The sequence below is a fragment of the Phodopus roborovskii genome, unplaced genomic scaffold (assembly GCF_943737965.1).
Source record: "Phodopus roborovskii unplaced genomic scaffold, PHOROB, whole genome shotgun sequence".
Lineage (NCBI taxonomy): Eukaryota > Metazoa > Chordata > Mammalia > Rodentia > Cricetidae > Phodopus > Phodopus roborovskii.
This window is the reverse complement of record NW_026126514.1, coordinates 9,006,507-9,021,635: the sequence shown is the minus strand read 5'-3', so window position 1 is coordinate 9,021,635 and position 15,129 is coordinate 9,006,507. Positions and strand designations below refer to the sequence as shown.

At 37.7% G+C, this 15,129-nt stretch overlaps 1 protein-coding gene across 1 annotated transcript in view; it reads right to left on the bottom strand.

Annotated features, from left to right (window-relative positions):
• Nucleotides 1-2,050: 2,050 nt before the first annotated feature.
• Mia2 (MIA SH3 domain ER export factor 2) overlaps nucleotides 2,051-15,129 on the bottom strand; it is a 69,713-nt gene continuing 56,634 nt past the window's right edge. Inside the window, exons 22-29 of the mRNA XM_051195894.1 lie at nucleotides 14,691-14,726; nucleotides 12,968-13,035; nucleotides 12,081-12,163; nucleotides 9,997-10,125; nucleotides 6,411-6,566; nucleotides 5,250-5,308; nucleotides 3,683-3,923; nucleotides 2,051-2,581 (exon numbers count right to left, since the gene is read on the bottom strand). Coding sequence (XP_051051851.1) covers nucleotides 2,418-2,581; nucleotides 3,683-3,923; nucleotides 5,250-5,308; nucleotides 6,411-6,566; nucleotides 9,997-10,125; nucleotides 12,081-12,163; nucleotides 12,968-13,035; nucleotides 14,691-14,726 — 936 coding nt within the window. The 3' untranslated portion in view covers nucleotides 2,051-2,417. The remainder of the gene's footprint in view (nucleotides 2,582-3,682; nucleotides 3,924-5,249; nucleotides 5,309-6,410; nucleotides 6,567-9,996; nucleotides 10,126-12,080; nucleotides 12,164-12,967; nucleotides 13,036-14,690; nucleotides 14,727-15,129) is intronic.

Genomic DNA, 15,129 nt, shown 5'->3' with positions numbered 1-15,129 from the left:
ATTATATATATATATACTGCTTTTCTGTTTTGGTTTTAATGATGAAACAGGTTACCCATATAACCTATAATTACACACTCATATTGGTCAAAAGAAATGCCCAATTCAATTTCTTGAACTTTCACCCATCCCATCATCACTTCAATTAGCCTGAGTATAAGGGAAATTAAATGTTATTGTTTCAGGCTCTTGTCTTGATGCTAAGAACAAACTATGACTAAGTAAGAAACTGGGTAACTAGGATTCACAGGACAGGAGACTGAAATTTAGTATGTGATTACTACAGGCCTGAATTAGCACTTAAATCATAGATTTAGTTTCTTGAGTTGCAAACTTTAGGTCAGATACGGAACAATTGTGCATATGTTTATATGCATAATAAAATTAACAGCATATTGGAAATAAAAATAGCTAACAGAAAGTAAGATACTGGTCCAGGAGAGAAAGAACAAAAATAGGTTTAAACAGAGATTTAATAATGTCAAGATTACAAAGGTTTCAATATAAAACCTGATTGTAAATAAACACCAGTCATAAGTTTTCTTCAGGAAAACAATACCTACATGAATAAATTTGCTGAATTGAGTAATAAAATGGGAATGAAAAGTAGAAATACATGTAAAAATCTAGAATCAGAACAAGGAGACAGTGCAAAGCTTTTCTTTCTGTCTGGACCCAATGACACTTAGGAACCATTCCAGTCACAATCACACTACTGTGCTAGAGAATGAGTACTTATGCTGTCCCTTGACACCAAAGGAAAACACAACTGAACAGGTGAAAACCACTGGCTGAACATACCAACAAGAAATTCATTAGTTAGGTCTCACTCTCTCCATCCCTATCAGTATGCAAGACCAAGAACAGGAACACCAGTCTGAAGACACTTGAACTCCCTATCTCAGAAAGAGGGGCCTCATGGCAGTGACACTGTGACAACTTTCTCACTGCAGCCCACAGAAAACAATCAACAACTTACATGTTAAGAATAAAATGACAGGTGTGGTGGTGCATGCTCTCAATTCCAGCACTCCATGGGCAGAAACAGGAATTTCTCCAAAATCAAGGCCATCCTGGTCAACACAGCAAGTTCCAGGACAACCAGGGCTACACACACAAACCCTGTCTCAAAGAAACAAATCAATAAATAGGTAAATGTTAAAATGAGAGAAAGAGAAATTATGTAAGAAAGCCAGTCAGTAGGACCAGCAGAATATAGGAGAAAGTACTCACTGTGTCAGCCTGAAAACCTGAGCTGTCTCCAGAACCTACAGTAGAAAGATAATCTTCCAGCTGTCAACTAATCACCATTCATCCTGCATGAAAATGGGCACACCCATGCCTGCTTGGGTGCTCTCTCTTGCTTGGGTGCTCTCTCTCTTTCTAATCTCTCTCATACACACACACACACACATTGTTTTTGAACTGTTGAAAGAAAACTAGTCAGTGAACAAAAAAAAATCTGAATTTCATCATTAGACAATATTCTGACTTTCTTTAAAGTATAATCCATTATTTAAATTTTTAAAGTTTATTATTTTATTTTGGGTCATTCATACCTAACTGCAAGAAGTAGGGTACATATTTTATAAGATAATCAAATCAGAAAAACCACAAATGCTTTTCCTTATTTTATATAATTTATGTGTGCAAATGTTATGTCTATGCACTATATGCTCATCCCTATGTACTACACACATGCTTGTGCACTACATGCAAGCCTTTTGCACTACATGAATACATGGTGCACTATATGCAGGCCTGGTATACCACATGCATGTCTGTTTACTACATGTGTGTGTAAGCACTGCATGCATACCTGGTGCACTTGGAGGCAGGAGAGGCCATTGGATTCCCTAGAGTTGGAACTGCCATGTGGATGCTGAGAACCAAGCCCAAGTCCTCTGGTCTGGAGCAGCAGCCAGTCTTAACCAGCCCCAGAAACTTCCCTTTTGAATCACTGAATTATCAGTACAGGTAAGAAGACCTATTTATGGAACCATGTTTATGGGAAACTGGCTGATTTCATCATTATCAAAGACAAATAAGATTTTAATTCAATTAAAATTTATTTGATTAAACATACAGTTAACTTTACATTTGTCTACAACCATGGTGAACACATTCCTGGTATAAAGACACAGCCTTTTAAGTTTAAGGTATCCCCAGCTATAAGATTACATGTATAAAACTACCATAATTATGGATGATACAATCAAAGTAAAACATACTATGCAGAATAAAATAAAATGGGAATAATTTACTCATGAGATTCATATTTAAATCATCTTTTTTTACAAAATACTATCCTGAGAATTATAATTCCATTAAGCTTCAATTTGAGCAACAATATAATCACATAAGTAACAGCAGTTACTTAAACTGAAAATGAGAAGAAATGACTGCCGAGGAAACTGTCAGGTCTCCTGTGTTTCTGGAGGTTCTGGTGCAGGTTGTTTGGAAGGCAAAATCAAGTCTGGAGGGAGCTCATTTCTACTTTCAGGTTGTGGGGGTGGGGGGAAGAACCCGGCTCTTGGAGGAAGGTAAGGTGGAAAGCCCCTTGGTTCGTACACATTTCTCCCTGTTCCAAGAGATGGGTAAAGGACAGTCGAAGTTAAATCACTAGCTCCAGCCCCTATTCTCATATCCAAACACTCACACCACAATACTTGATCTCTCAAATCTTGACATTGAAAAAGGGACTTTAGCTACATAGGATTAATAAGAACATCACGAACACTTTCAGGTGTGTTTGTCCTATCTTGGCAACTAAGCAGATCTCAATACACTCGAGACTTACTGTAAAATGGTTTTTCAAAATAGTAAAACTTTCAAACTTTACATTCAGTGATACTGACGTGATATCCTACTAGAAACATTTCCTTTAATGCCAAGGACCACCTTAAAACAAAACTCATTTCATTCACCTAGAAGTTTAAGAGTAGAGGTGAGAACAGACAGCAGACATGTAGGACAACTGAGCTGGCGTTCTTGTCTAGTACTTGAAAACATAATTCACTATGTAGAAACTTGTGATTCCAAAGGGGAAAGTGTGCTGTAAAAGCAGTAACTTACTTTTATTTTAAAATGTAAGGGTATGAAGGAATTTCAAATGAATTCAACAAATAACTAAATATGATCATGTGGGAACTACTACTTAGGAGAAATACTTTAAAACACTTTAGTCAGTAATTTTCAGACCAAACTATAAGTAATTACTTTAAACAATTTCTATCAAATATATTACTATCAAATGAATAGATAATCTTAAAACTGCTTGCAGCTGGGCATTGGTGGCACAAGCCTTTAATCCTAGCCCTTGGCAAGCAGAGAAAGGTGGATCTCTGTGAGTTCAAGGCTAGCCTGGTCTACAGAGTGAGTTCCAGGACAGGCTCCAAAGCTTTATGTAAAGAAACTCTGGCTTGGGAGTGAGGGGAGAACATGCTTGTAAATTGACTCATCTTCTGACCTATAACACTACAGTTAAAATTCAAATTCCCTAAGGTGGATCAAGGTGAAGCCTTGCCCTCCTCTGTTGCTGGACTGTAACCTGTGAGCCATATAAAAAGCCTTTCCTCCTCAAGTTGGTTCTGGCCAGTGTTTATCACAGTAAGAAGAACCAAACTTGAAAGAAAGCACAGATAAATGTTAACACATACATGAACCTTTAAAAAAAACCTACCTGGCATTGGAGGAAACGGTGGGCCTGCAAAGTCCCTTGGTGGGACATATTGTCGAGGATCCCCATAGATGTTTCCTGGAGGAGGTGGGGGAAATGGGGGGACCCTTCTCATTATCTCCATCCTTGGATCCCCTGGAAACACAGGACCTCGAGGGCCTCTAACCGCTGGAACTCGTGGAGGATTCAAGTCATACACAACTGCTTTGGATTCAGCAGGGCCAGAGTTGGGCACAGTTGCATTCTGTAACAGAGTGACAATCAGCATTCAGTGAAGCCGCCTGATTCACAGGTCCTTTCCTGGGAGTGTCAGGCATCGAAGAAAACAGTCCATGACATTGCAGAAAGCCTGGGAATAGGCTCAGTTTTCCACACGGTGTAGAGCCAGTGATTCACTATCCTAAGTAGTTTTACTAACTCAGCAGAAATCCTTAAGCATGGTAGTTAACAGTCTACCTAGCTCACACTCAAGCACAAGTACAGTTCAAGCAGATCAAAACAGACACTGTAAAAGAGCTATACACCAGGAGGTGGGGGCACAAGCCTTTATTTAGTCCCAGCACTCAGGAGGCAGAGGGAAGTGAACCTCTGTCAATTTGAGGTCAACCTGGTCAACAGAGTGAGTTCCAGGACTGGCTCCATTGCTACTGGGAAACCCTATCTCCAGGGAAAAAGGGGGGGAAAAAAAAGACACTTTTATCAAACACACAAAAGGCAAATGTTTAAGATACTGATATTTTCAAAAGGACCAAAATCAAAGCTATATTTGAAAACTAAAATACATTTTAAGATTCAAATAAGATTTCAAGGAAAAAAAAATCTGTAGAGCAGGTAAAGAAGCTTTGAAGTTCATCTAAAAGTTATACTTATTTAGGCAGTATCAGGTTTTTTGGGGGGTGTTTTGTTTTGTTTTTTGAGAAAGGGTTTCTCTGTATTGCTTTGGAGTCTGTTACTGGAACTAGCTCAGTAGACCAGGCTGGCCTCGAACTCACAAAGATCCTCCTGCCTCTGCCTCCTGAGTGCTGGGATTAAAGGTGTGTGTTACCAACACCCAACAGGTATCTTTCTCGTTTGTTTTAATTATTTTTTTTTTCTTCACAAAAATGGGTGTTTTGCCTGCATGTATGTCTCCATACCTTATATATTTGGTGTTCTGGAAGGACAGACTAGGGCTTCAGATCCCTTGAAACTAGAGTTAAGAAGGGCTGTAAGCCTGGGAATCAAGCCTAGGTCCTCTAGGAGAGTAGCCAGGGTTCTTAACCTGTAAGACGTTTCTCCAGCCTATGTGGTTTTTTGAGAGACAATCTGCTTATATAGCCCACACTGGCTTTGAATTTAGCATCCTCCTGCCTCAGCCTGCCAAAATGCTAGGATTACAAGCACCATCAAAACCTGGCTTGTGATCTGTACAATTTCACAGAAGGTTACAAGCTAACAATGAATGTGTTAACACTAAGTAGAAGTATATTTTATTAATATCTTGATATCACAAAGTAGAAGAGCTCTAGCCTTATTCTAATAAAACCAAGAAACTAGCTGTGGATCCATGAATTCAATTTCCAGTACTTACTCCAGGGTCATGTTTGGTGGCATTCTTCCCGGATTCCAATGTGGAGGATACTAGCCCATCTAAACAGAAAAATAAACGAGGAAAACTTCATGAGTTCTCATTTTATTTACAGACCATTTCCAGATCCAAATGACACTGACATGTTCCTCTCCCTTTGTTGGGACAGGGAACAACTTGACATGAATACAATAATAATCCTTATTAGGGTCCCAAAAGCAGCCTTTTGAGTGTACAACTTGCTGTTCCCTGCTCTAGTCTGAAAACCTAAAGCTCCAGGAATGCTCTTGGCATCCACAGCTGCATCCCTCTTGTGGTGGTTTGAATAGGAATGGCGCCATATACTCATGTGTTTGAGTTCTTGGTCCATAAAGAGAGGCACGATTAGGAAGTACAGCCTTATTGGAATAGGTGTGGCCTTGTTGGAGGAGTGTGTCACCGTGGAAGTGAGCTTTGAGGTCTCATATATATGTGCTCAAGATACTCTGTGTGACATACAGTCTCCTTCTGCTGTCTGCAGATCAAAATATATAACTCTCACTTCCTCCAACACCCTGTCTACCTGCAAGCCATCATGCTTCCTGCTGTGATGACAATGAACTAACCACACCTCTGACACTATAGCCAGCCCCAATTAAATGTTTTCCTTTCTAAGAGATGTTATGCTCATAGTGTCTCTTCACAGCAACAGACACTTAACTCAGACAACTCTCTACAGGCCAGCATCAAGGAAACTTAGAAAGCAAAAGGCAGGTCCTTCACCTGTACATTTCTCTCACTCCCAAGTAGGAGATACTTGGCAGCCAGAACATTGGTCACCCCACAGAGGATGACCTGGTAGTCTCAAGAAAGGTATGAGAACTCAATTCTTGGCAAGAAATATTTGCTAAGACAACAATGAAAATACTTTTGTAGCTCTACATCTCTACATGATTCAGATTTTCAAAAATAAGCATATATTATTTCTATAAGCAATAGTAACAACTGGGAAAACTTCCTGTAATGTGAACAGTCAACTCTTGATACTCCTTTTAAATATTCTTATTTCTAAAATGATTCACAAGTTTTACAGTAGAGACATATATGGTCCTCTTTCCTTCCATCACTGTGTCCCAAATACAAGATGTCTTGCAAATATGAATAGTGACTGTTGTTTTCACACACCAGGTGGAGGCGCCATCATCCTTTGGTCTTGTTCCCATGGAGGTGACAGGGACCTATCAGAAGGTGCTCTGGGAGCATCAGATAATCTGTTATAGCTTGGGTCTCCTCTTTCAGTGTTCATCTGATGGTCCAGAGGATTCTGAGGGCCTCGTGAGCCTAATTAAAGAAAACTCAAATCGATATAATCTCAAAAAGTGTCAGGAAAGACATACTGTCAAATAAAATCAAGATGCTTTTTCCAAAGTGAATACAGAGTCACACAAATCTTCCCTAGAATATATTTAGATTACAATTCTACTAAAACCATTTCTAAGAGATGGGAAAATAAGTTTCCAATGTGTATAAACAAATACTTGCTACAGGCTTGGAAGGATAGCTCAGAGATTAGAGTTTTGCTTAGCTAACAAAGGCTTCTGGGGTCAACCCATGGCACAAAATAAGTAAGTAAATAAATAGCCAACAACAACACTTGCCCATAAAATTCTTTGAGTTACCACCATCATCATTTTGTCATTATAACCATGCTTAAATAATAACTACTAAGTCTGAAAAATGAGGTATAAAAAGTAAATTGTAAAACTTCTAATAAAAGTATAAAATAAGCATAAGATAATGTTTTTTGTTGCTTAGCCATGATTTCTATCAATCATCATAGAGGCCACATTCCTTTATCGGCAACTCTGCTACTAACCTAGTAGTTTCACACAACTTCTTTGGAAACACACTATACTAAGCCATACATTAAGAGACCAAAACTTGCATCAGAAGTTATAGTAAGAATCTCTAATTCTATCTAAAAATGATGATATATTCTGATAAATCCCACATCTTTCCTCCTAATTAGTTTATGACAACAAGGCTGGAAAGGGAGAAGACTCAGGAGTCCACTAGGCTCAGCGTATCTCAAGTGAAGCACACAAGCCTTATGAGAGGTCCAAAGACTCTCCTCATCATGTGCTACCAGGACCAAAGCCACAGGCCACGTAAATTCAGGAGGATATTGCAAACCTGAAAATACAAAAGCTTAAAAGGTTTTAAGAGCAAGTATTTACAATTCACTCTCTAAAATAAATTGCTTTCCTTATATACAATCTTATTCAAGCTTTAAATTTCAAGATAGTGAGAGGAAGGAGAGGGAGGCGCCTGTCTTTTCACTGATCATGGGAAACTTGCTCCACATCGAGGTTTCAGGCCTGTTGGTAACTTACCAAGAATTTCTGTAGCTTTTTCACAGGAAACAACCTTACAAATAATCTAAACACACTTAAAAAGTGTGTCACTCAAAAAGCAATTAAACAGAAGAGTAAAGTACTTAAACAGGAGAGGAGAAAGGAAAGGTAATTTTTATAATTTCAAACATTCATTTGACTACAAGCAATCCTTGACTTATGCAATTCAACTTGCAGTGAGTTAGTTTAGCCAATTAAACCCTATATCTAGGGTACTGTGTTCATATATGGATAGCTGCTATCCTTGTGTGTTATGCAAAATTAACTTTGTTTTAATGAACATTCTTCTCCTAATGAAATGTGATAAAACTGTACAGAAAGTATCAGAAATCACAAAGTGCAATGGCAAATACTTTATGTGGTGGCTTTAATTGCATTTATATTGGTATGTAATGTGACATGACACACATTACTTACTCTAAGTCCAAGTGTACCAAGGAGACTGAGTGATAGCACTGAGCCCAAGGCTCAGACATGTAAATTTCAAAACTTAACCCTTTCTGGTTCAATATAACCCGCTAGGACTTCATGTCTGGCATAGGCATTTTCCCTTGAAGCTTCCAATTCAAAACCAGCACAGGCAAAGCTCTTCCCAAGGTGGGCCAGGGCTGCAAAGAGGTGGGAAAACAGTTCCGGATGGAGCAAACTGAGGACCAAGAAGAAACCAAAGAGGAAACAGGCAGAGCGGCTCCTTCTCCTACAGCACCTAAGACTGGATACCTGGGAACCTGACATTCTCACAAAGGATTCTGAAATATTGACAATAACCCTGGGTTTTACAGAAGGACAGTTTGCCTAAGACTCTGGAAATGAGCACACTTAGTGTGGTGTTAGCATGTTTGGTTTAGCCTGCTGTTTTCTTATTCTTGCTTGTTCCTGCCTCACATTTAGTTTGTTAAATCACTTACAGAGACATTTATTGGCAGTGGCTGTACTTGACATAGCTATGGGAATACAGAAAAAGCAAGGTGGCATGGGAGCAATGCACACAACCCTGGCTTAGTCTCTCAATGGGTCGGTAAGAGTACTCACGAAAAGGCCCCACTCAAACTCTGCCTACAAGAGCACTTCTGACTTCCTTCAGGATTAAAAGTGGTGACAGGGGCTTTCACATTCTGGTTTACTATTAAAAAAAAAGTTACTGAATTAAATGTATACATATAAAACACTACATTCTGATGCTGTTTCATCAAGCACATTTTATGCTGGTTATACTGCTCTATCTTACATATTCTTTAAAAGGTTTTATGTAGTGTAATATAATTTTGAAAGATACACACTGACTCTCCATTATCCAGTGTAGGTTGAGTATTCCTTACTGGAAATGCATGGCACCGTAAGTGTTTGCAATTTTAGGTGATGGGGGAAGTCCTTATGTATATATTTTTCTTTTATTGGTTAATAAATAAAACCCTGATTGGCTTATTGGCCAGGAAGGAAGTACAGTCAAGGCTCTAAGAGATGAGAAGAATGCTAGGAAACATAGGCAGAGGGGTTTCGGTCCACGAAAGGAGTAACAAGACTGGGCATTCTCCAGTAAGACAAGACCAGGCTTACATAGAGTAATAGAAATGGGTTAATAATTAAGAGAGAGCTAGCTAGCCAATAAAAAGCTCAAGCCACCGGCCAACAGTTGTGTAACTAATATAGCATCTGTGTATTCATTTGGGGCTAAAGAGTAGCAGGACCAGATGGGACGAAGAACCTCTTGTTACATCTTGTTACATTTAAGAGTGTGTGTGTGTGTGTGTGTGTGTGTGTGTGTGTGTGTGTGATGGGAAGAAAAACCTCTTGTTACATCTTGTTACATTTAAGACTGTGTGTGTGTGTGTGTGTGTGTGTTTATAGACCTAAAGGATTGAGCATCACAAACTCAAAAGTCACAACTTTTTGAGTGCTACACCCAAAGAGTCTGCCATTGAAAGCACTCTGGATTTCTGAATTTCCATAGTTGGGATAGTCACCTGCCTTAAACTGTATGCAAGAAAAACACATTATCAGAACAAGGTGCTATGGAGGGCTGCTGTCTGTTTGTTTTTGAGGCAGAATCATACTATGCAGCTCTCTGAATGGCCTGGAACTCACGCTGTAGCCCAGGCTGGCTTCAAACTCAGACATCCTCCTGCTTCTACATCCCAACTGCTGGAATTAAAGGAATGTGCCACCATATCTGACCTAAGATTCTTTACCCAGTTTAAAAAAAAAAAAAATAAGTAAATCTATGATATATGCAAGGAGTGCCTGTACTTTCCAAATGTCTCTTCACAGATTATTTTAAAGTTGAAATGAAATGAAATGAAATGAAAAGATACAGTAAGGAAGAAATTTAGAGTAATAAAAATGTTTAAACAATGTACCTCTTCCTCCTCCCCCTGGAAGCAAAGGGGAGAGTCTGAGTGGACCCTCCAACAAAGTTGGAGGAGAGAGAAAAGCTCTCGTTTCAGATGAAGGTCGGCCCAGTGGGGAGGGACCATATGGGGAGTGCTCTGGAATAATTAAAACAGCAGATGTAAATACAGATCCAGTTAGCTGTACCATAAAGTCAGAATCTCATTCAACAACTGTCACTGGGTCATCCTACTGTCAGCTTACGTCTAATCTGCGCCCTGAACACTACACAGATTTCAACCGAGCATGGTTTTAAAGCTTTTCAACAAATTAGACATTTACTCAAATAAAAGCATAAGGTTGTATATATAAATATTCACAACTTGAATTCCCTCAGCTTTATACCTATGTAGAGTTCTGATGTTTTTGTAAGGTTTTATTTTTAATTTGGCAAGTGTGTGTGTGTCTGTCTATGTGTGGGACATGTACATGCAAGTAACAGTGGCCTATGAGGCCAGAGGCAGTGGATCCTCTAGAGCTGAAGTTTTCAGGGACCATGAGCTACTCAATATGTGCGCTAGGAACTGAACTCAGGTCCTCTGCAAGAGCAATATGTGCTCTTAACAGCTGAGACACCTCTTCAGCCCTAAGACAATTCTGATTCTTAAAAAGTGAATGTTGTAAGGTCTGTGTTGAATGTTGCTTATTTTTATCTGTGCAATGTTGAGGGCAGGCCACAAGCTCTAGAGAAATTTTACCTGGGTAAATAAACACAACTCTTAAGATATGTTGTACATAAAAAAACCAACCAACAAATAACAGAACCACAAACAAAACCAAACCATTAGTTACTGTAAGTAACCACACAAGTTAAACAAAGGATGCTGGGGTATTTAGAAGTCGCCGAAGGATTTAGGAAGCATGAAGTGGGTTTACTTATTTTATTTGTTCATTTTTGTGCTGCTGTTTTATTTTGTTTGTTGAAATGGTTTCATTATGTAGCACCAGCTGGCCTGGAACTGAATATGTACACCTGATTAGCCTTAAACTCACAAAGATTAGCCTGTGCCTGACTCAAGTATGATTAAAGGTGTCTGCCACCATACACAGATATTTTGGGAACTTTGTGACAGTATACTTCCCAATATTTCAGCTGGGAAGATTTATAACTTGGAAGTGCTTGATTTAAGTCAGAGCCAGATAGGTCATGGTCATCCATGAAATGGTCTAGTAACACAGTTTTGGGGGTTTTGTTTTGTTTTGCTTTGCTTTTTAGTTTTTTGAAAGAGTTTCTATGTAGCCCTGGCTTTCCTAGAAATTACTCTGTAGACCAGGCTAGCCTTGAAATCAGAGATCTGCCTGTCTCTGCCTCCCAAGTGCTGGGACTAAAGGCATATGCCACCACTGCCCAGTCAGATTTTTAAAAATAAACAAATGTATAAAATACTCTGAAGAATCAGAAATTACTTTTGCATTTTACAAGTTAAAGACTCAAATATTATCATGCATCTAATAAATTTCTCTGTAATCCAGATATCTAAGAGCCCTAACATTATACAAATTCATCATCCCCAACTGTGATTATGCTTCCAAAGGTAAAACATCAGCAACAAAAAAAAAACTTAAACACCAGGGAATTCCCATTTGAAACACATTAAATCTTACAGGATGTATACCATCCCACCAAATAGTCTACAGAGATCAAAGCACTGTTGACCCTTCATAGAGGCCCACTTCAAGCATTGTTACATCTTGAAGTCTTCAATAATCTGATATTTTAAAATGTAAGACATATTTACATTGTAGTGAAAGTTGACTCTCGAAAGTGATTTGCTGACTTCCAGAGGTTGTTAAAGGTATATTCTACCCATGAAGATTATCTTCATAACTATAGGACTTAATTCTACTTCAACTAAAATCACTCTGAAAATGATTAGCTGTTGGGTGAAAATGTTAACTTACACTAAAGTAAAAATATATATATATATATTATATATAAGATATATATAATATATGTATAAATATATATAATATAATATATATATATATATATGTATTTACACAATATGTATTTTAAACAAGAGGTTAAAAAAAAGGAAAAAAAAAAACTTACCTCTGCCAAATGCTGTATTTGGAACATCAGGTGAATAAGGATCTTTTTCTGAGAGTTCAAATTTAAATTCTGCTTCAGTTAATCTGCAAACAAAGAACAAACATCTCCACATTACTCATCAGAAAGAAACACCACAATTTAGGCAAAGGCCACTTCCAAAGCAGTTCCAAGCTCAACTGCTAAAAGAAAAAGGCTAACCACTAGTCCACCCAGATGCCTTTCTACAGTTCCCCACTTTCTTGGGGGTATTGTTGGGTGCTATCTCGCAGAGTATACATTTCTGAAGTAGAACATCCTAGATAAACTAGCCAAAATGTGTCATTTTATAACTAAGGGAACTGAGGCAGGAACCTTAACTGACTCTGAAATGAAAAGGCCAGGGCAACAGTGCAAAACTGCTGAGTTACCCACACTTGCCCTTGTAAAACTTGAAGTCCCATTAAATGATATGACTATTACGTTTCTAAACTCTGTGTCTTTAAATGTTACATTTTTAAACAAGTGTTATCTAGTTCCTAGTTCTTAAGACTTGAAATAAAACAGCTTTATCTACTTAGAAATGAAGAACCCTGATACTCTAAGCATCACTGTGTCAGAAAGACATCCTCTCTTTTGCCCACTCTTGTTTTTTCTCCACTCATCCTGGTGTAATGTTTTTAAGGAACACATTTTACAGTGTGACTTGTAAAAGCTTAAAATGCCTCGTACTACCCAAGGAAAAGTATTTCAAACAAATTAAAACTTCACAGCTAGTAAAACTGGATATTTCATAACATATGTGGATTTACTACAAAAGTTTTGTTTTTAACTTTTTTTTTAATTTATCTTTATACAAGCATTACATAATGAAGAACTATTTCAAGTAAAGTATCCACATGAATACTTACTTTTGTCTATTGACAGCATTTTCTCTCCTTAATTCATTGAGGTTTCTTTCCAAAGTACGAGCTGCCAGCTTGAAGAAAATAATACATTTTGAAGCTATATCTATACAAACTTAAATGCCAAGAGCATGATGACATATAATATCACAACAAAAAACAGGTGAGAATCTGCAGTTATTGTAGTCAACATAAAGCATTTTAAATGTAGGGAATTATTCAAAAAGGGAATGAGTTTCATGCCAGACAAATGCATAAATATAGCTGGAGTTTAATTGGTACTTGTTAATGAATGTTGCTATTTAAATGCAAAATCGGGGCCTAAAATTATTTGATGATGAAAATATCCAATCATAAGAGGCATGCTAGCAGAGTAGCTTAGGGCAAAGTCAATGGAAATGGATGGTCATTATGTCCATAATTCTGGGAAACCTCAAAGGTCTAAAACAGTTTCACAGAATGCCAATACAGGTCATCTTTTAATAACTAAATGTAATCAATACATATTGCACATCTATTAAGTATAAGAGAATGTACATATATAGTTTAAGCAGTTATTATTTGTATGCACATAAGTGTATGCACACAAGGGCATGTTTTTGTGTGTATTTGTTGGTACTGTACAGCACCATACCCGGCTTAGTTATAATAAATACCAAGAACATGCAATATTCCCAAATAATCATTAACAAAGGCTAAACATATGTTATTCTACATGCTTCCCAGCCATTCTGTTGACTCTACAGATCAGATGAAGAATATAGAAAACATTAAATAGCTCAAATGCAAAATATAAGCTTAGCATACATAGGTAGCAAAGACTAATACTCTACAAGTAAAGGAACTCTACTTTCAAAAACTTTGATGAAATTGACTTAGCCAATGAATAAACTAAACATTCACAGAAAACATAGCTTAATATATTTTAATACTATCATAAAAGGTTTTTTGGCTAGGCAGTGATGATGCAGGCCTTTAACCTCAGTACACAGCGGGCAGAGGCAGGCACATCTCTGTGGACAGCCTGGTCTACAGAGCTAATTCCAGGACAGCCAAGGATACACAGACAAACCTTGCCTCAAACCCCTGCTCCAAAAAAAGAGCAGGGGTGTAATTATTTTCCAATATGTAATCATAAAATCAATTATGAACAAAAAGGAATGCTGTACCAATAATGTGAGCTAGTAAAATGTAACGATTCACTTAACTGTTTTAAAATTGTATTTAGTTTCATGTGCATGAGTGTTCCTGACTCTGATATACCTGGACTTATAAGGTGCTGGCTGTTTGACACATGTATATGAACATGTGCACATGCTATGTGTGTGAGTGGAGGTGTCCTAAGAGGACAGAAGAGGGTGTCAATTCACCTGGAACTAGAATCACAGGCAACTGTGAGCCATCTGACTTGCTCAGAACCAAACACAGCTCAGGTCCTCTGGAAGAGCAGCAAGTGCTGAGATGAACTACTGAGCTGTCTCTCCAACCCCCAAAATTCCTTGTCAAGACTTTGTGATTTTAAAACTAATTACATTCAGAGAGAAAAGTACAAATAAAGCACAAAATAAAAGATGATTACTTCTCAGTGCCTTCTATGGTCTGACTTGTAACATAATTTCAAGACTGGTAAAATTAATAAAATTCATAGAAAGTGATTATTTTTAAATACTGTCTATATTTTTACCTAATCTAAAATGAATAGTATATATACAAAAACGTTAAAACTTACCCAGTTATCATGTGCCTTTTTTTCATGAGTAATAACCTAAAAAGTAGTTATTAAAATTATTCTTAAATAAAAACATTCATTCCCACCACTAAAATTTAAGACCCAAACCATAAACTCCCACTGCCTAGGCATCTCTGAAGCACTATAAAAACTTTGAAAACATAATTTCACGTATACAGATGATTTACTCTCCTGAACTTTTAAACAAAACCTTGAATGTGTTTTTAATGACAACAAACCACGTGTGATCATCAACTACAAGCTTCCAAGGAACAGATAACAAGCCCAACACGGGACTGCAATGGTGACAGACACTGACTGGGGTGCATGATTCTCATTCCCAAAGAAAGGAAAGTTTCAGAAGTTTTTTATTTCAGCATCTTTGGCCCCCTGGATATCTTTCAGTTTCACAAACACCTCAGGAGGGATGGAAACTACA